General features: G+C 40.1%; 1 protein-coding gene and 1 long non-coding RNA gene across 2 annotated transcripts in view; one reads left to right on the top strand and one right to left on the bottom strand.

Moving 5' to 3' along the window:
* Window positions 1–16,453, top strand: part of LOC122107494 — a 337,519-nt gene that overhangs the window by 182,706 nt on the left and 138,360 nt on the right. The gene's annotated exons all lie outside the window — the stretch shown is intronic.
* On the bottom strand, window positions 1,455–3,661 carry Scg2 (secretogranin II). The gene has a single exon (XM_042679256.1). The coding sequence runs from the start codon at window positions 3,659–3,661 to the stop codon at window positions 1,808–1,810; it is 1,854 nt and encodes a 617-aa protein (XP_042535190.1). The 3' UTR covers window positions 1,455–1,807.

Below are 16,453 nucleotides of genomic sequence, written 5' to 3'. Positions count from 1 at the left end.
CTGTGTAAGATAGCAACTTCCTAGCTTCTAAGTGTTGGAGAATAAAAACCACATGTCAGAAACTTTGTAGACACAGTCATCTCTAAGTTTCCTTCCACCTGAGGATTCCAGAATCCAAGAAAGGGTATAATTGAATTTTTTTAAAAAAAAAAACAGTCTGGGAATATGTAGGGAAACTTGCATTTTGTGTTTTTTTCCTAGGTATCCAGACCCTCTCACTGTCCTTTGATAGTTCAGAGATACTTGAACACACAAACACACACACACACACACACACACACACACACACACAAACATTCACAGAGAGAGAGAGAGAGGGAGGGAGAAAGGAGAGAAATGCATATGTGCCAGCCTTTGGAAGTAACCCACACCAAAACTTGATCCCCTGAACATCCTACCTTCTCCATCCTAACCATAGTCTGAGCAGGCACAGTCCACAGAGCATGGAATGGAAACTCATTTTGGCCACTCATTACTCTGACTTTCTTTGAGATCATCATTTTGTTTTCCCAGATATAACGTGAGGGACTGAAAATAAGCTGATAGCAGTGTGTATCACTTTATGAACTAAAGGAGGAAAGGGTTTAGTATAGTGCGTGACACACCACAAGTACCTAACACAGGTCATTGTTTATTTCCTGTGTATAACCCTGATTATTTTGTTGTTGTATATGTTTTCTTGGGGTGATTGTCATTGCTGATTCCCTGTTGATAGGTTAGATGCTGGTACCATTATACTTCAAAGATATCCATGGTAATAATTATGCACAAGGGCCTAGTCCACCAAGGAATGTGGACTAGGTGTTCTCACTAAGACTGTGCCCATTGACTTCTCTAATGCGCAGCTTTGTCCTCTGAGGAGCAAGGTCACCTGGGAAGAGGCAGGTTGCTTCCAAAACTGTGAACATTTCTGATCACCATGCCCATTGCAATTTTCCCTCTCTCCCTCCCTCCTTCCCTCCTCCTGCTTCCTCTCTTCCTTCCTTCCTCCCTCCCTCCTTCATTCTTCTTTCTTTCCTTTCTACTGTTTGTGAATATGGGAGATTTAATGTCTTTTACTTATATCACGCAAGATAAAAGATATAAATATTATGCCAAATTGCTTATTGCATAAATAGTGTGTGGAAAATCACATGGAAAGCTGCTGTAGGCTGTGGAAAGTTTGCATTTCTAGGCAGAGGACTTGATCACATATTAAGCTTGTTACTGCTTACCTGCATGGCCTGGGCACAGTGACAGATTGCTCTTCGGTCTCCACATTGCTTGGTGCACAGACATTGTCTCTTGTTTTCCAGAATGAAGAGTCCAAAGGTCTCCAGAAATAACATTTATTAACCAACAATAAAACACACAATAGAAAAGGCCTTATAAATAAAACTACATATTTATAATGCTTTATTGATTTTTTTTTGCTCCAGTACTCCACAAAACACTACAGACAGTAACAAAATAGTTCAATAAATATTAAAAACTTCCAAGAGAATTATAGGACACTCTTCATCATGTATGAACGAGAGCAATGCCACGGCCATTAGATACACTATTAAACACTATCATAGATATCTTTCTTGAATAAAGAACAGAATTTTTTTTTTAAATCCGGGAGTCGTAACATTTACACAAATCCACATACAAGAGAACAGCGCAGAGTAAATGAAGCAGATTCTCCAATTACCTGGAGCCATCTGCCTGCACATCATTTAAAGGGTAGTACAGTGTTCACAGGAGAGAAGTCAACACACTAAGGAGAAAGCGAGGGTTCACCTGGGGTGGGAAGAGGGGACATGGGGCCATTCAAGAGAGCTGCTCACATATTTTCCATGGCTCTCTGAGTAACATGCTCTCTTCCCTTCTCAGCCTTTTCTTGGTTGAGGTACTCCAGCACTTTCATGAGCAGATCTTCATCCAAGTACTGTTTGTTCGGGGAGTCATCATTCTTCGGCGGGCCCATAGGAAACCTCTTGCTCACCGGGGCCACTTTATCAGTCTCCTGGGAGCTGCCTTGGCTCAGGTGTTCTTTGATGGCCTGCTCCAACTGCTCTTCTTCCAGAAGGTCATCTTCGGAAGAGTCAGGAATGGGCCCTCGCTTCACCGGGTTGGAATTCATGATCTCGGGGTATTTCACTAACATCCTGGCCAAGTACTCTCCCAACTCTTGGTCCTTGTCGTTCAGATTCTCATAGAGTTCTTGTTGGTTTTCAACCTCGGGCATCCAGGCAGCTTTGGAAAGCTGGTTGGTTCGAGGTTTTCCAGGACCGTAAGGGAGCCTCGCCAAACCTTTATCGCGGCTGTATTGATTGGGGAAATACGGTGGCTTGGAATTGGCAGCGTTCTCCATCTCCAGCAGATTTAAAACATCCTCCACACTGAGCCCATCGGGTAAGGCCTCGGCCACGGCGCGCCCGGGGGTTTTGGGGTACCCAGCCTTGGAAAGCATCTTACTTGGGAATGGGTCCGGATGGTCTAGGTCAGCGTCCGAGACGTCTTCGAGGTCCACGGGAAGGTCCAACTCCTGGTCCAGCTCCCCCAAGCCCACGGGCTTCTCTCCGGTCTTCAGCATCTCGATCAAGTCTTCGGGGGGCATCTGCAGATTCCTCGAGAGTTCGATCAGCTGATAAATAGACTGGGAGTCGAGGGGCTTCTGCAGAAGCCTGGCTGGCCTGTCCCCCGTCGGGCCGGTCTGGGGCCTGCCACTGGCCGCGGGGCTCACTAACCTTTTCAGGTAGGCCAGCACCTTGGAGGCGTCCCCGGACAGCTGCTCCTCCTCCTGGAGCCCGGGCTGCGCTGCGCGCTTGGTTTCTTCGTTGATCGGTTCTCTTTGGTCGGTGTTCTCTTTGCTGTCCCTCGCCTCCTCCTGGGCTTGGCCCTCGATTTTCTCCTCGATGGGGTTCCAGTCTTCCCCGCCCACCACGTCTTCGTAGGCCAGGTTGCCGGCCTTGTAGAGGTCATCTTCGTCGCCCGTGTACAGCAGCTTCGGATCGTCCTCCACGCGCTCTCGTTTCTGGTTGTTGGGCCCGGTCAGTTTGCCCAGCTCTTGGAAGACAGACTCCAGCGTGGCCAGGCTCTGCGGGGTGTACTGCTCCTCCACGATCTCGTTGGTGCGTTTGAAGGGGTTGTCCCGGGACAGCTCTTCGTACAGCCCCGGGAGCCGCAGGCGCTGGAGCTTCCTCTCGGGCCACTGCGGCTGCGGCTCGTAGTCCTCCATCAGGTCCGCGGGGAAGCTCTTCGGCACGCTCCAGGCGTAGGCCTTGCTGTCCTTGGGAGCCGGCTGGGGAGGGTCGTCAGCCTGTCTCAGGGCCTCCAGCAGGATCCGCATCCACTCCTCCTCACTCAGCGAGTCCCTCGAGCTCTCTGGCAGACGGCTGTCCTCGCCGCCGCCGTTCTCCTTGGGCTGGAAAGGACCAGAGGCGCCCCCTGGGTAGGGGCCGTCGTCGGGGCTGCTCTCCTCTTTGTGGGCTTGCTGTCGGAGCTTCTCTATGTACTCCAGAGCCCTGATCATTTCAGGATTCGGTAACTTGGGGCCATTTTCCGATCGGAGGTCTGGCTCTTTCCGAAGCAGCTGGCTGCGTTGAAATGAGGCGGCGTGAGCTCCAGAGATGAGGACAATTAAATGGATCAGAGAGAGACAGGCTCCCAGCCGGGGTGTCTTAGCGTCTAGCATGTTTCTCAAGATTTCCTTAAAGCATAGAAAACATGAGTTAGCACAAGTGAGACACACTAGAAGCCACTGTAGCAAAAGAAATGGAAAGACTAGAAAGAAAGAAAGAAACAGTGGCAGAGATAATTTCACTCAGGTTAAGGCTTAGTTCCTTTATGATCCTCACGAGCTAATCATAGGAATCTTTAGCAAATCCTTTGCCCATTTCCTTCAAGCTTCTGTAGCATTCGCTTGGTTCATCTGTCACCAAAAAAAAACCCCACTGACATCAGATCTCTCAAATTTTATTTCTCACTTAAAAAACTTGAAGTTTCCTTTTAGCATATGCTGTTCCTTTTTAGTAAAAAAATACTTTTTTCTATTCATATAGCATAATTATTTAAAATCATTGGCTAAATAAGGTTTTTAAATATGTTAGCTGCATATGCATAATTATGACCTACGATTACGGAGTTCATGGTATCCATAGACTATTTTGTGGAATGGGAATACTTTTGTACAACTACTTAAAGACAAAAATTAAATTAAAAAAAGATTTGTAGTACAAATAGCAATAAAGATTGCAGACTTATCTAATTTCGTTGTAGAAACCCATTGATGACAATGTTAATAAATATAATTATGTAACCTTGCACTTTAGCCCATTATACTGACCGCCTTCACCATGAAACCTAGTCACACTTGTTTTTCAGAAATAGTTTGTTCTCACTCTCACATTAAATCCAGTTACCAATTAATAAACTGCAGAACTTATGCCTTCCTGGACCTCAGCTACTAGGCTAAATCAATGAAATTCCTTTCTCTGTAAGCATGCTGAAATAATAAACTGGTTTAAAACTTTTTGTTCCTTGTTCCTTCTTGTGCTTTTATTATAATTATCTTAAATGAAATAATGGTTATACTTTTTATCATTATTCAAGAGTGTATAGTAAATAAACAGATGCTTTGGAACCAACATAAGTTTACTTAACTAGTCTATTTCTAAACTTGAGAGTGCTCAGATTCCATTTGTCTTATGCCTGTGTCTATTTTTGTAAGGACCTGTGAAATCTTAAATGACTCATACTGTTAGAAAGCTTAAAATAACCACTGTGTAACTCCCAGTTTAGATAAACACAGACAACATGTCCAAATATTCCAACTAAAAAAAATCTTCATTCATTTTTTTTTCTCCAGAGCGTTAAAAATCTCACATATGAATAAGCAAGAGGAATTCTTTTTAGATGTTTTATATTTGGCATTGCAAACATTGGAAAAGGCTTTTTAAATACTCATAACTTATAAACTTATCAATAAAATGCATGTAAAATAAGTCTGCAGGCTTGTTTGTGTCTTTGCTGGATCATCATGTGATACATGAGCTTTAAGTTATGTGGGTAAATTTTTGAATAAGATTAGCCATCAGTTGTAGAAGATATCCTTGCTTATTAGATCTGGCTGGTAAGTAATGTCATTGTTTTCGGGGCTTAAAATTGTATACAGTTATGGAAGCTTCTTTAAGCATAGATAGATATTTTTATTCAAATGATTCCCATCAAGTAAATTACTAAGGCTTTTTGAGAATATTTTCAAAATCTTTATCATTAGTAAATGTTTATAAGTGATTGTATTCATAGATTTAAGTGAAAGCACATTATGCATTTTTCTTTATATTTTTTAAGGATAATTTAGTTTGGGTAATGAATTTTCAACATTGGCATTTGACACAATAGTGTTGAAAACCTTATTGAACTTATTTTCTCTGAAATCATCCTCTGGAAATATTCTTTTTTCACATTATTTAGAGAAAACTCTAAGTTTCTATAATCAAATACACATAGGTAAGACCTTACATATTTAATACAGTGCATTTACCCCTGTGCAATGGAAAAAATAAGCTCAATGTTTCTAGACCAATATGGATCTTAATTTCTATACAATGCCAATCTAGCATGATAAAATGGAATGCTTTTTCAAAAAGTTGACAACACAGCTAAAGTTACCAAAAATTCAAATTATATATATACATGACCAATAATATCAATATATTAAGCATCAGTAGCAGTATTAGCCTTTTCAAGTTCTTCAGTCATCTAGAAAAAAATAAAGATATCTAGCCCAGTCCATACATAAAAAAGAAAAATGAGGGGGGGACAATTTTTTTAAAAAATCCAACCCCAGAAAAATACAAAGTTCTATTACTGTTGTGGTACCTGGCATCATTTTTTATTAGCTTCTCAATAATCATCTGGAAAGAAAACATTCTCAAGGAACATCATTACAAACAGCTCTGTTGAAGCACTCTAGAAATATTCTTACCACATGGGTTTTGCGTTTCTCTTTAAATCTAGCCATAGAATTGAAGTGGAGTGCTCATTTCACCCTTCTAGACCCCAGCCTAACAAATGCTACCCTCTATTCGTTTATTCAAGTTGAATTTGGATAACATAGCTATTGCCTTTAAGATTCAACAGAGTTCTTTTCTGGTTGCAGCTCTTTTTTCTAAGTAGCAAAATGTGGTCTCCATCACTCTTATAACTCATATAGGATTTGATTTAAAATTTAATTTTCTGAAATCTAAATAATAGAAGCTCCATTTTCTCCCTTGAAAGCCATTATGAAAACCTTTTAAGCCATTATTAAAACCTTTCTACTGAGAACAGACAGGAACATTGACACTGAAACATCAAAACACATATAGATGTATTTCATTTGAACAGCTATCTAGTTAGGATACAAAACAAAACAAAAACAAAAACTTGCTCCAATTCAAATCTTTAGCAAAGCATTGCACGATCTCCATTAACACTAATTTATGCAGTTCTGAATGTTTTCACCATGTATTCAAAATTACCATTTCTCTGTAAGTCAAAATCACATCCAACTATGCCCCAAGCTAATATTTAATATTTCACCCAGAAAATAAGAAAAAGCCTGTGTTCAGAATCATCATTCTAAGCTACTTTCCTAGGATTAAAATTAGGACATAAGAACAGAAACCTTTTCAAAACATACCACTTCTAAAAACAATTTTACAGGTAGTTAATTTAGAGCACTTCAGTGTTAAATCAAGAAGGTAATTGGAAGAATCTTATGAAGTAAACCAAAGAAAAAAATAACTAGTTCCTAAATTGGCTACCCCTGTGACTAATGTGATTAATAGCCTTTGAGTCACTGGAAGCATTCGGTTAAGAATATTAAGCATACAATTTATATCCCTGATTGTTTATCTGACTTTTCAGAAGAGAAACATACATCAAGGGAAGAAACAAAACAGCAGGTTTGGTTAACTTTACATTAAGATTTGCACCGACACTGAAATCCTTAACTTTTTCACTTGCCCTACATAGATTGTATAAATAACATCCTGTTCCCACCTCTCTTACCAATTAGTGTAAATCACAGACTCATTCATATACACATACATAGATAATATCCTTGCATTGGAAGAGCATCAGGTTGCTATTTAGTTATCCTACCCGCATAAGCTTGTCCTATGTTTTTTTTTTTTTCTTTCAGCTAGGAACTGAGGGCAGAACACACAATCTAGAACTGTCCAGTAAATCGAAGAGAAGAGCAATCCTACCTCTTAGATGGCAGAGAAGGCACACAGCATGTCCCTCCGAGTCCAGTGGATGAGCTGCTGGACCAGTTCAGCACCGGACAGCTCCTGAGCTTATAGGGAGCCGCCGCCTGAGTCTGCACTGCCACACTGACGTCACCAGCTCAGCCACAAACCCCAGCACAGGCGAGTTTTTTCAAAGAAGCCCAGAGAAAAATAATCACTTTTTTTTTTGTAAGTGTTGCATGCTTACGCCACCTGTCTTTTTGTGGCAAAAACTGCAGTTGGCTTTTTTTTTCCTCTTTGAGGCTTCAAATAAAATGCTCTCTTACAAAAGAATGAAATCTGCCAGACAAACTTGAGTAATTGCAAGATAATGTCATCTGTGTTCTAATACTTTGGTTTGTGGCAGGGTGGGGTGGGGGACTCTGGGGGGGGAGGACGGTTCTTGTTGCTTCCGATCTTATTGTTGTTATCGTTATAAGAAAGTTTTTTTCAGCTAATAATTTCTTTTACTTCATTGCCTTCAGTGCAAAGAAATTGTGCTATCATATCCTGGTAACAATGAGATGGATGCAAGATACATTATGAACACAAAAGACCATGTTCCGTGATTACAGGCAGTATTCTAAAAATCATGTGTACTTGGATTTTTTCAAGGTAGCAGCCTATTTTATATGAATTGATTGCTTTACTATGAATTTTAATATTCAGAAATTTTCTCTAGTAATTAATTCTATGCACAGCTATTGGTACCTTGTACAGTATCTGGTCTCAGAAAGAGAGGCTAAGAAATTGAGGACAAATGGAAATACTGTATCGATTTATTAAAAGAAAAATATCTTTCACTAAAACCATGTATGCTGCACATATGCCACACATATGTAACTGGAATTCTCTTGCCATTAAGAAGACACAGTAGCATACCTCTGTTAAAGCAGATAAATTGAATGGAATTAGTTCAGGGTCTATGAACAGGGCCAATCTAGGGAGTAATATAGCAGTTAACTCTCAACCTCTTAGATTTATAATTCATAACCATGGCTGTGCTTGGCCATGTAACTTGATTATATATTTTAATAATTTATGTATATCTAAATTTTTAACTATATTTTATTAAAGAAATGTGTCCTCCAAAAACCTATATATGTTGAAATATACTCTAAGAATAGAAAAGAATCTTACTATGAAAGAGATCCTTGATGTCTCTATTAAGTAAAACTATCAGTCCTGATTTTATCCACCTTGTAACTTGTGATACCTACCAGGTGCCAAATATATTGCTAATTGCTAGTGACCAAAAAAAAAAAAAAAATAGCTGGGCACTAGTAGCCCACACTTGTAATCCTAGCTACTCAGAAGGCTGAGATCTGAGGACTGTGGTTCAAAGCCAGCCTAGGCAGGAAAGTCAGTGAGACTCTTATCTCCAATTAACCACCAGAAAACCAGAAATGGCACTGTAGCTCAAGTGATAGAGTGCTTGCCTTGAGCTGAAGAGGTGAAGGACAGCGCAAATGACTAGAGTTTTTGTCCTTTAGGAAGACCAATTATATCTTAGGAGATGAAAATAGGTGATTTTTATTATAATACACTAAGAAAGCACCATTGGGGAACTCTGTGATGACCAGTTGATCAACCTGAAAATTCAGAGGGGAAAGAAACTTGCAGATGAAGGAATATAAGCTGAGATTTATTTCTGTTGTTGAGACTTAAAAAAAAATGATTCTAACCATGCAGGTAAAATTAAAATTCTCTCCAATTTCTCAAGGGAAAAAAGAACTAGCTTAAAATCTGATGAAAATTAAATCTTGGAGAAAGTAGTCTTCAACTCTCCCTATTTGGTCTCCTGGTGAAGATATTTGCTTTTCCTCAGCAACGGAGAGACGATGACATAGAACTCATATACACTTAGGCTGGAGTTACATGGCCAATTTATCCAATATGTTTATGCATCAAAATGGGATTTTTAGAGCATGGTGGAGTGCTGGGTCAAAGAAACTTGAGTCAATGTGTCCTATTTATCAGAGCATCAACTCTTTACACATGGAAGATTTTATTTTTAATCTTAACACAGGTCTGCTAGCTTTGACCTAGTTTTTTAAACAATGTTTGTGTGACCAGTTGAAATGACCAGTATCAACATAACCTCAGATAATTCTTAAACCTAAGATAATTCTTAAACGATTGAATTGGCTCAACACAGGCCTCAGAAATCCTCAAGGGAGTAGGCAGCTACTGGGATGAGCAGTTCCATCAGGACCCAAGGGGAGATAAAACAATGAGCCATACATGAGCAATTAAATTTCTGTGCACCTTATGATACTAGAACAAATCTTTATCGTTTATTAAGTTCTGTGATAATCCATTTGGGAATGTAACAACTATAACTGATAGCTATTTTTATCATCATTTACATATGAAAGAAACTGAAGTTCAAGGGGGTGGGGAAATAAGCCAGCCATTATTTCTCTCTCATAAATGGCAAAGTTGGGATTGGAACTCAGGGCTTTACTGTCTGTGCATAATAAGTACTATGATTCAGGATACTACTAGGTGACATAAATGCAGAAATTAATATGGCACAGATCAGATCATTACTGATCTAACAATCCTCCTGGATATCGCAATTATTCTTCCTGGTTGCTACTCATATGGCATGCCAGCAAATAGAAAACATGAACTAACATTGGCTATTGAATTTGAATCATTCTAGTCACCACTCCGGTTATTTTTATAGTTGTGTTATGTTTCCATGTGTTATGTTTAACATATCTAAAAAAGATCATTAAAGTTTTACCAGTAGCTATTGATTCTAAAGGGAGCAATTTCCTAATAGGAATCTATTTAGGGAAGTAATTAAATAAAATGAAATGCATATAGAGAAACCAGACTTTTTATTAAAATGAAATATCATAGAACATGTACAAAGCATAAAAAATGATGCATTTTTTAAATCACTGGGTCTGAGATAAGATCAGGTATAGCAGTCTTTAGAAAATTTAACATTTCTGTGAGGTCTACATTTCCAGCTATCATTGCTTCTGAGAAACAAATCACTGTATCATGCACATTTTCAGAATAATTATGTACTGGGTATGATAATGGATTTTACTAAATTAGTTTTCCTTCTCACCATGGTGCTGTGAAGTTCAAACTAATCATTCACAATTTAACTCTAAGTAATTAGCACGGACTAATGTGTTTTTATGATCAGATTTTCTTAAATGTTGGTCATTTTGTTCTTTGTTATTGCATGTAGACCCAGCCTTTGCTTTTGCAATCATTTTTACAAGCAAGCCTCTACCTTAGTCATATTTTAATTCAAAACCTATCTCTCGGGGCTGGGAAGGTGGCTCAGTGGTAGAGCGCTTGCCTTGCATGCTTGAGGCCCTGGGTTCGATTCCCCAGCACCACATAAGCAAAAAGAAAAAAGCCAGAAGTGGCGCTGTGGCTCAGGTGGTAGAGCACTAGCCTTGAGCTGAAGAGCTAAGGGACAGCGTTCAGGCCCACTACCGGACCCAAAAACAAAAAAAAAAAAAAAAAAAAAAACAAAAAAAAAACCTATCTCTCTTCCACTCCACTCCATTACACAGCTCATTTTGTTCCAATTTATATGAAAGCAATGAACACCCAGAAGTCCAGATCTCTCGTCTATTTCTTCCCTGATGAGTCTCTGTCCCTTGGAAGACGAATATCTCTGGGCGAGTGCTCATGTAGCTTCCACAAACTGAAGGCCCCAGGATTTGCCTGAAGATGGGTTCTGAAAGACAGGCTCCAGGCCTCCCCTGACCCTTTAAAGCCCAGCTCCTTCCCCTCGCTTTCCTCACCTCTCTCTCCCTTCTCTGTTGTTTTTCCTTTTCCTTTTTCCTCTTTACAGTCATCATGCCCTCCCACCTGCTAATGCTTTGTCTCCAAAGTTTACCTAGACAACTTCCTTTTGTTTCAATATACTTTTTTCATAAATAAATGTCCCTGATGTAAGATAAATTTAAAAACATAATTTTGAAGGACCAATAAGGCATTTTTTTCATCTCTTTTGCAAAGGCAAGGATTTTCAAATTTCAGTTTGGAGGACATAAAATTCAGGAACAGGGTATGCTTCATCTAACAATGTAACTTCAGCTTCTCAGATAAAATCTAGCATGCTTTAGGAGATAGAATCTCTAGAGGGTTTATGGCCTCTCTCTCTCTCTCTCTCTCTCTCTCTCTCTCTCTCTCTCTCTCTCTCTCTGTATATACACACCAGTCAGTCAAGACCTCATGTTTGCTCAGTTTGCTTGCTTGCTTGCTTGCTTTGAGTTCTACCACTTGAGTTACGATTTGAGTCCAGCTTTCTGCTGGTCATTCCAATGATATCTTAGAGACTTTTTTTATCCAGGCTGGCTTCAAACTGTGACCCTCCAGATTTCAGCCTCTTGAGTAGCTAGGATTATAGGTATAAGCCATAAGCACCTGGCAGAATCTGTCCATTTATCAGTGCATCATCATCCTAGCCTGGTGCCTGCTCCAAAATATGAAGGCTTGAATTAAAGTTTCTGCCTTCTCCCTGCTTAAAGCTTCACACATTACCTCCTGTAAGTTTTTAATCTTCTCAGAATGTCCTTATGCAAATGAATTTTTTGGAATTGTCTTTTATCATTTGAGCTGCAGGCATTGCTAGTAACTTGGATGTTGAATTTTTGTAAGGAAAATTTTCTTCCACAATAGAAACATCCTATATTTTTCAAAATTTTTCCTTATTTTGCAAAACATTTTCTTGGTATTGCATTAAAATTTAACATAGCCAGTACCAGTCCTTCATGCCTATAATCCTAACTACTCAGGAGGCTGAGATCTGAGGATTGCAGCTCAAGGCTAGCCCAGGCAGAAGAGTCCACAAGACTTATACCTGCAACTAATCACCAAAAAACTAGAAATAGAGCTGCAGCTCAAGTGATATAGTGCTATCTTTGAGTAAAACAAAGCCCTAGGACTAACATACACACCAAAAGGAAGGAAGGAAGGAAGGAAAGAAGGAAGGAAGGAAGGAAGGAAGGAAAGAAGGAAGGAAGGAAGGAAGGAAAAAAGGAAGGAAGGAAGGAAGGAAGGAAGGAAGGAAAGAGGGAGGGAGGGAGGGAGGGAGGGAAATAGAACAAAAAAATCTTTTTTAAATTTCATAATTGTTTATTCTTTTATGATTTTTGTTTAGCAAAGGGCCACCATATTAGGGCTACTAGATAAACTAGGTAACATTCAAGGCTCCATCTGACCCTTGACCCCTTTTCTTTCTGAAATGAGTTTGTTGTGAAATTATTTTGCATTTGCCTCCCATGTGTTAAAATAAAAGCTTTCTCACAAACCCTCAATGAGAGCTGTGAAACCAAATAAATCCAGGCATTCCTCTCCATTGACTTCAGATTCTGGAACCATCTGGTGCTTGGAGGAGAAGCAAGAACCCTTTCCATAATCTAATACCATGGATGCTTGGGCGTCTGCTTCTCAATGGATTTCAGGAGGGGAGTTGGTGCACTGGAAGTTAATTACTTTGCTTAAAACAACAGTGAATGTCTCACTATTTCAAATACTCCTGGCATAATTGTTTTGTGAACCAATGTTCTCAACACTTAGATGCAAATATTTCAATAAATCTGTCTTTCATTATCAAAATCACCCACCTACAATCTCCATGAATTAGAAACCCAGAGGCTCAGAAGAGCCTTCAAGGTTGAAGTATAACAATGTCAGGGTTAAGTCTAGCATCTTCCATCCAGGATTCCCATGGACTCCCCAGATGACTTTTCACAGTTCATTCAGCTTCTGTGCAGATTTTTGAACATTTGCTCCCTTGGTGGGGTGAATATAGCACTTGTGGACGTAGCACATTTGCATACAGAGTAGGAGTTGGAGATTGAGGAGAAGAAAAGGCTCCTGAACCCAAAGCTTTCTCTCCAAACCCAGCTACAATAGCTCATCACATACATTTATTATTTCTTTTTTAATTCTGAATTTTTGGCATAAGATCTTCAGGGCCTCTGTGGTAAAGGAAAAGCCATTACTCAGTCATTACCACCTGAGCAGGAACGAGTGCGCACTCCAATGATGTAATTGACCTTGCAGAACCATATGCTCTGTGACTGAGGCCTATGTGTGACTGATGATTCTTCAGTAATAGCAGGCAGTCTGGAAACTTGATCTAGTGAAAATTCTCAGAACCCCACCTACAATTGCTCATGTACCATAAAACCAGAGTTAAATGTAAATACATTTGACCTTTTCCAATAGCTTTCCTAAAGACTTTCTTACCAGCTTGTTATTTTTTTTCTTATGTGGAAATGCTATTGGTAGTTGCACAGAAGCACCTCTTTCTCAGTTTATCAGCATTTTTTTGAATTCTTGCATAACCACAGATGAGTTTATCCCAGTACAAATTAGCTCATAGATTGTTATCATTGCAAAGATACATAACGTCTCCCACTCTAATCCAGTCCATTGCTTGCCTCTTCCCTATCAAATTCCTAACAAAAAAGTCTTTTGAATACATTGAAATGAGGTTGTCTGTCTACTCATTTGATGATTTGTCCCAGGTCTCCTATGGATACAAAAATATACAGATGATCACATGCCTTAAGTCAAATTATGTGTCCACAGCATACAACTATGTGTATTTTCCTGTACATGTCAAATCATCTCTAGATTGCTGGTAATGCCTAATGCAATACAAAACCCATGCAAATAGCTGTAAGGTGAATAACATTGACCCCCAAAAACCACAAAAATATGAACTTAGTCAATACAGAAGCATTTTTTAAATAATTGAATCTGCTGTTGGTTGGATCCACCAATTCAGAATTTGTGGATATAAAAGCCAACTATACCTCCAGTACATAGTAATTCAATACCTCCAGGTGCTATTACACTATCTTTAGACACTTTATTATTTTTATCAGGCAAATAATTTTATTGATTTGAATGTAAAAGTGAATATGGATAATATATCTGTGTTCCTATAGGTCATTTTATCTGTGTTGTTGCTGAAATTAGAAAAAAAAAAATCTTGTCCAATAAGCTTTCTTATACAAAGTTTGCGAGGAAAGGACCAAATTCAGGTGTCAATTATAATCAAAATGTTCATATTAAGAAGAGTAACATCGGGTCTGAGGGGGTTCATTTTACATATAGATTGCTCCCATTCTGCAACCTACGTTTTATATGCCAAAAATGTATTTTATACATTTAATGTGTTGATTGACATGTAAGAAGGGTATGTATGAGGTAAAGTTTATTAATAAATGTAACAATTGAGCATTCATTTTTATTTGTTTATTTTTGTCAGTCATGGGACCAAGGCAGGCACTCTCTCACTTGAGCTACAGTGCCGCTTGCGATTTTTTTGGTGATTAATTGTATATAAGAGTCTCATAGATGTTCCTGCCAGGGCGGGCTTCAAACCTCCATCTTCAGCTATCAGCCTCCTCAGTAGCTGGGATTGCAATCATGAGGCACCAGTGCCCAGCAGAATTTGTCTACTTTATTGAATTTGGGGTCTGAATTGCTTCTCATTTGTATGTGGCAGAATTCTCTGTAACCCGAGCGTACTGTGTTACCCTGCACTTCACGCTTTGAGAAAGGGGCTTACCCCCCAGTTTGGAAATCCAGGATCTTGACTGATACTCCTCTCTCTTCTCTTCTTTCTACCTCGCAAGGTGCTATATATAATTCAATGACCAAAACAGTCGATTTTATAAAAATGTTTTAGAACCGCAGCACAACTTGCGTCAGACAAAGTGAATAAACAGAAAGACCTATTCTACAAGGCAGAGTGTTCCTCTCTGGTTGCGCGGCCTCAGGCTGAGTCTTCTCAGTTTCTTCACTCGCCAAATGAGGGTGATATTACCTAGGCTGAGATCCTCAGAGAATGGCTGCAGGGACTCAATTAGATAATATTTGTAGGAAATCTCTGGAAAGTTCAAGGTACTAGGCAGATTGCACGGCCTGATTATTATTCAACTCTCAGTCCCCGAGAATTCACTGAAACAGGACTTGGCGGTACCTGAATGTTAAACTCGTAACCAAGCTAAAAAATAATTTCCTTCCTCCTGATGTGATTAGAATTTATTTCCGGACTGGCAAGGCGAGTCATCGCCAGCCAGCTCTGCTCCATTAGAAGGAGGAAGAGGAGAAAGGAAATGCGTAACAGCCAGAGGCGAGCTCCCCTCTCAAGACGCAGGGGTGGCGGCGTCCTGGGGAGGCTGTTTCTGGCACAAGCTGCCTTGACTTGAGCGTCAGAAGGATGGATTGAAGTCAAAGCACACGTGGCTCTAAGCAGTGAGATGAGTCATGGTGCTCTGGGAGAAGGAGGTAGCGTTCTCTGAATGAATGGAAGAGAGCCCTCATCCCAGGGCCAGGAGTCACAGCATTAATCAGCACTGTCTCCACACAGCCCCGCAAGGTGGAAGCAGTTTGTGCCACCATTCATTACACGCATCCCCTGGCAATGCCCTATTGAGACTCAGGAACAAGGCTTAAATGTCATGACGCTTGTGTGACTCTCCTGATAGGACAGGATGCTGAAGAGGCCGGCCACGCCCGCACAGAGGTGGAGTCAGGGTGGACCTCGCACCCAAGCCTGCATAGGACAGCCATCCTGAAGGCTCCAACCACTTCTGCTGCTCATCCCAGGGGAAGGACGCTGTATGGATTCCTTTTGGGGGTAGCCATTTCCTGACCTCTACTCTGAGGTCCAAAGGGCTTGTTTCTGTCTCATTTGCACCAAGGAATTGAGTCTCAATGTAGGAATTGGGTCTTTTAACAAGTAGCAACCACATGCCGGCGAGATAAATTTCTGTGTTTCTCCTGCAGTAGTTAATTTCTGCCTTCATTAATCTTCATCTTCTCCTAAAGCCAGAAATCATCCATCTATTAGGAGAGAGGCAGCTAATGGGTGAGCTCTGGTGCCAGACTGCCTCTGTTTAATTCTGCCTCTCTCCAGCCAAGGAGGTATAAGCTACTTGTTTATTCTCCGTGAACCTCTGCTTCCTTTTCGATAAAATAAGAATTGTAATAGTAGGTGCCTCGCAGGATTTTTGTGTGAATTCAACCAGAACAATAAGCCCTCAATAACTATAGCACTATCATTACAGACACACGTTTATTGATAACTGCTTATGCCAGGCACCGCATTAGGCATGAAGGATATGAAGTGAGGAGATTGAAAGCCGGTGCACATAGAGTCTAGTGGGAAAATCATCAGGACCACAGTGAAGGCAGTGGGCTGG

The sequence above is a fragment of the Dipodomys spectabilis genome, unplaced genomic scaffold, assembly GCF_019054845.1.
Source record: "Dipodomys spectabilis isolate Male_0828 unplaced genomic scaffold, ASM1905484v1 ptg000051l, whole genome shotgun sequence".
Lineage (NCBI taxonomy): Eukaryota > Metazoa > Chordata > Mammalia > Rodentia > Heteromyidae > Dipodomys > Dipodomys spectabilis.
Note: the sequence above shows the minus strand (reverse complement) of the source record. Positions and strands in the feature narration are given on the sequence as shown.

Bases quoted from the DNA above. Each gene is read 5' to 3' on its own strand.
- Scg2 (XM_042679256.1), bottom strand. From the start codon at position 3,661: ATGCTAGACGCTAAGACACCCCGGCTGGGAGCCTGTCTCTCTCTGATC.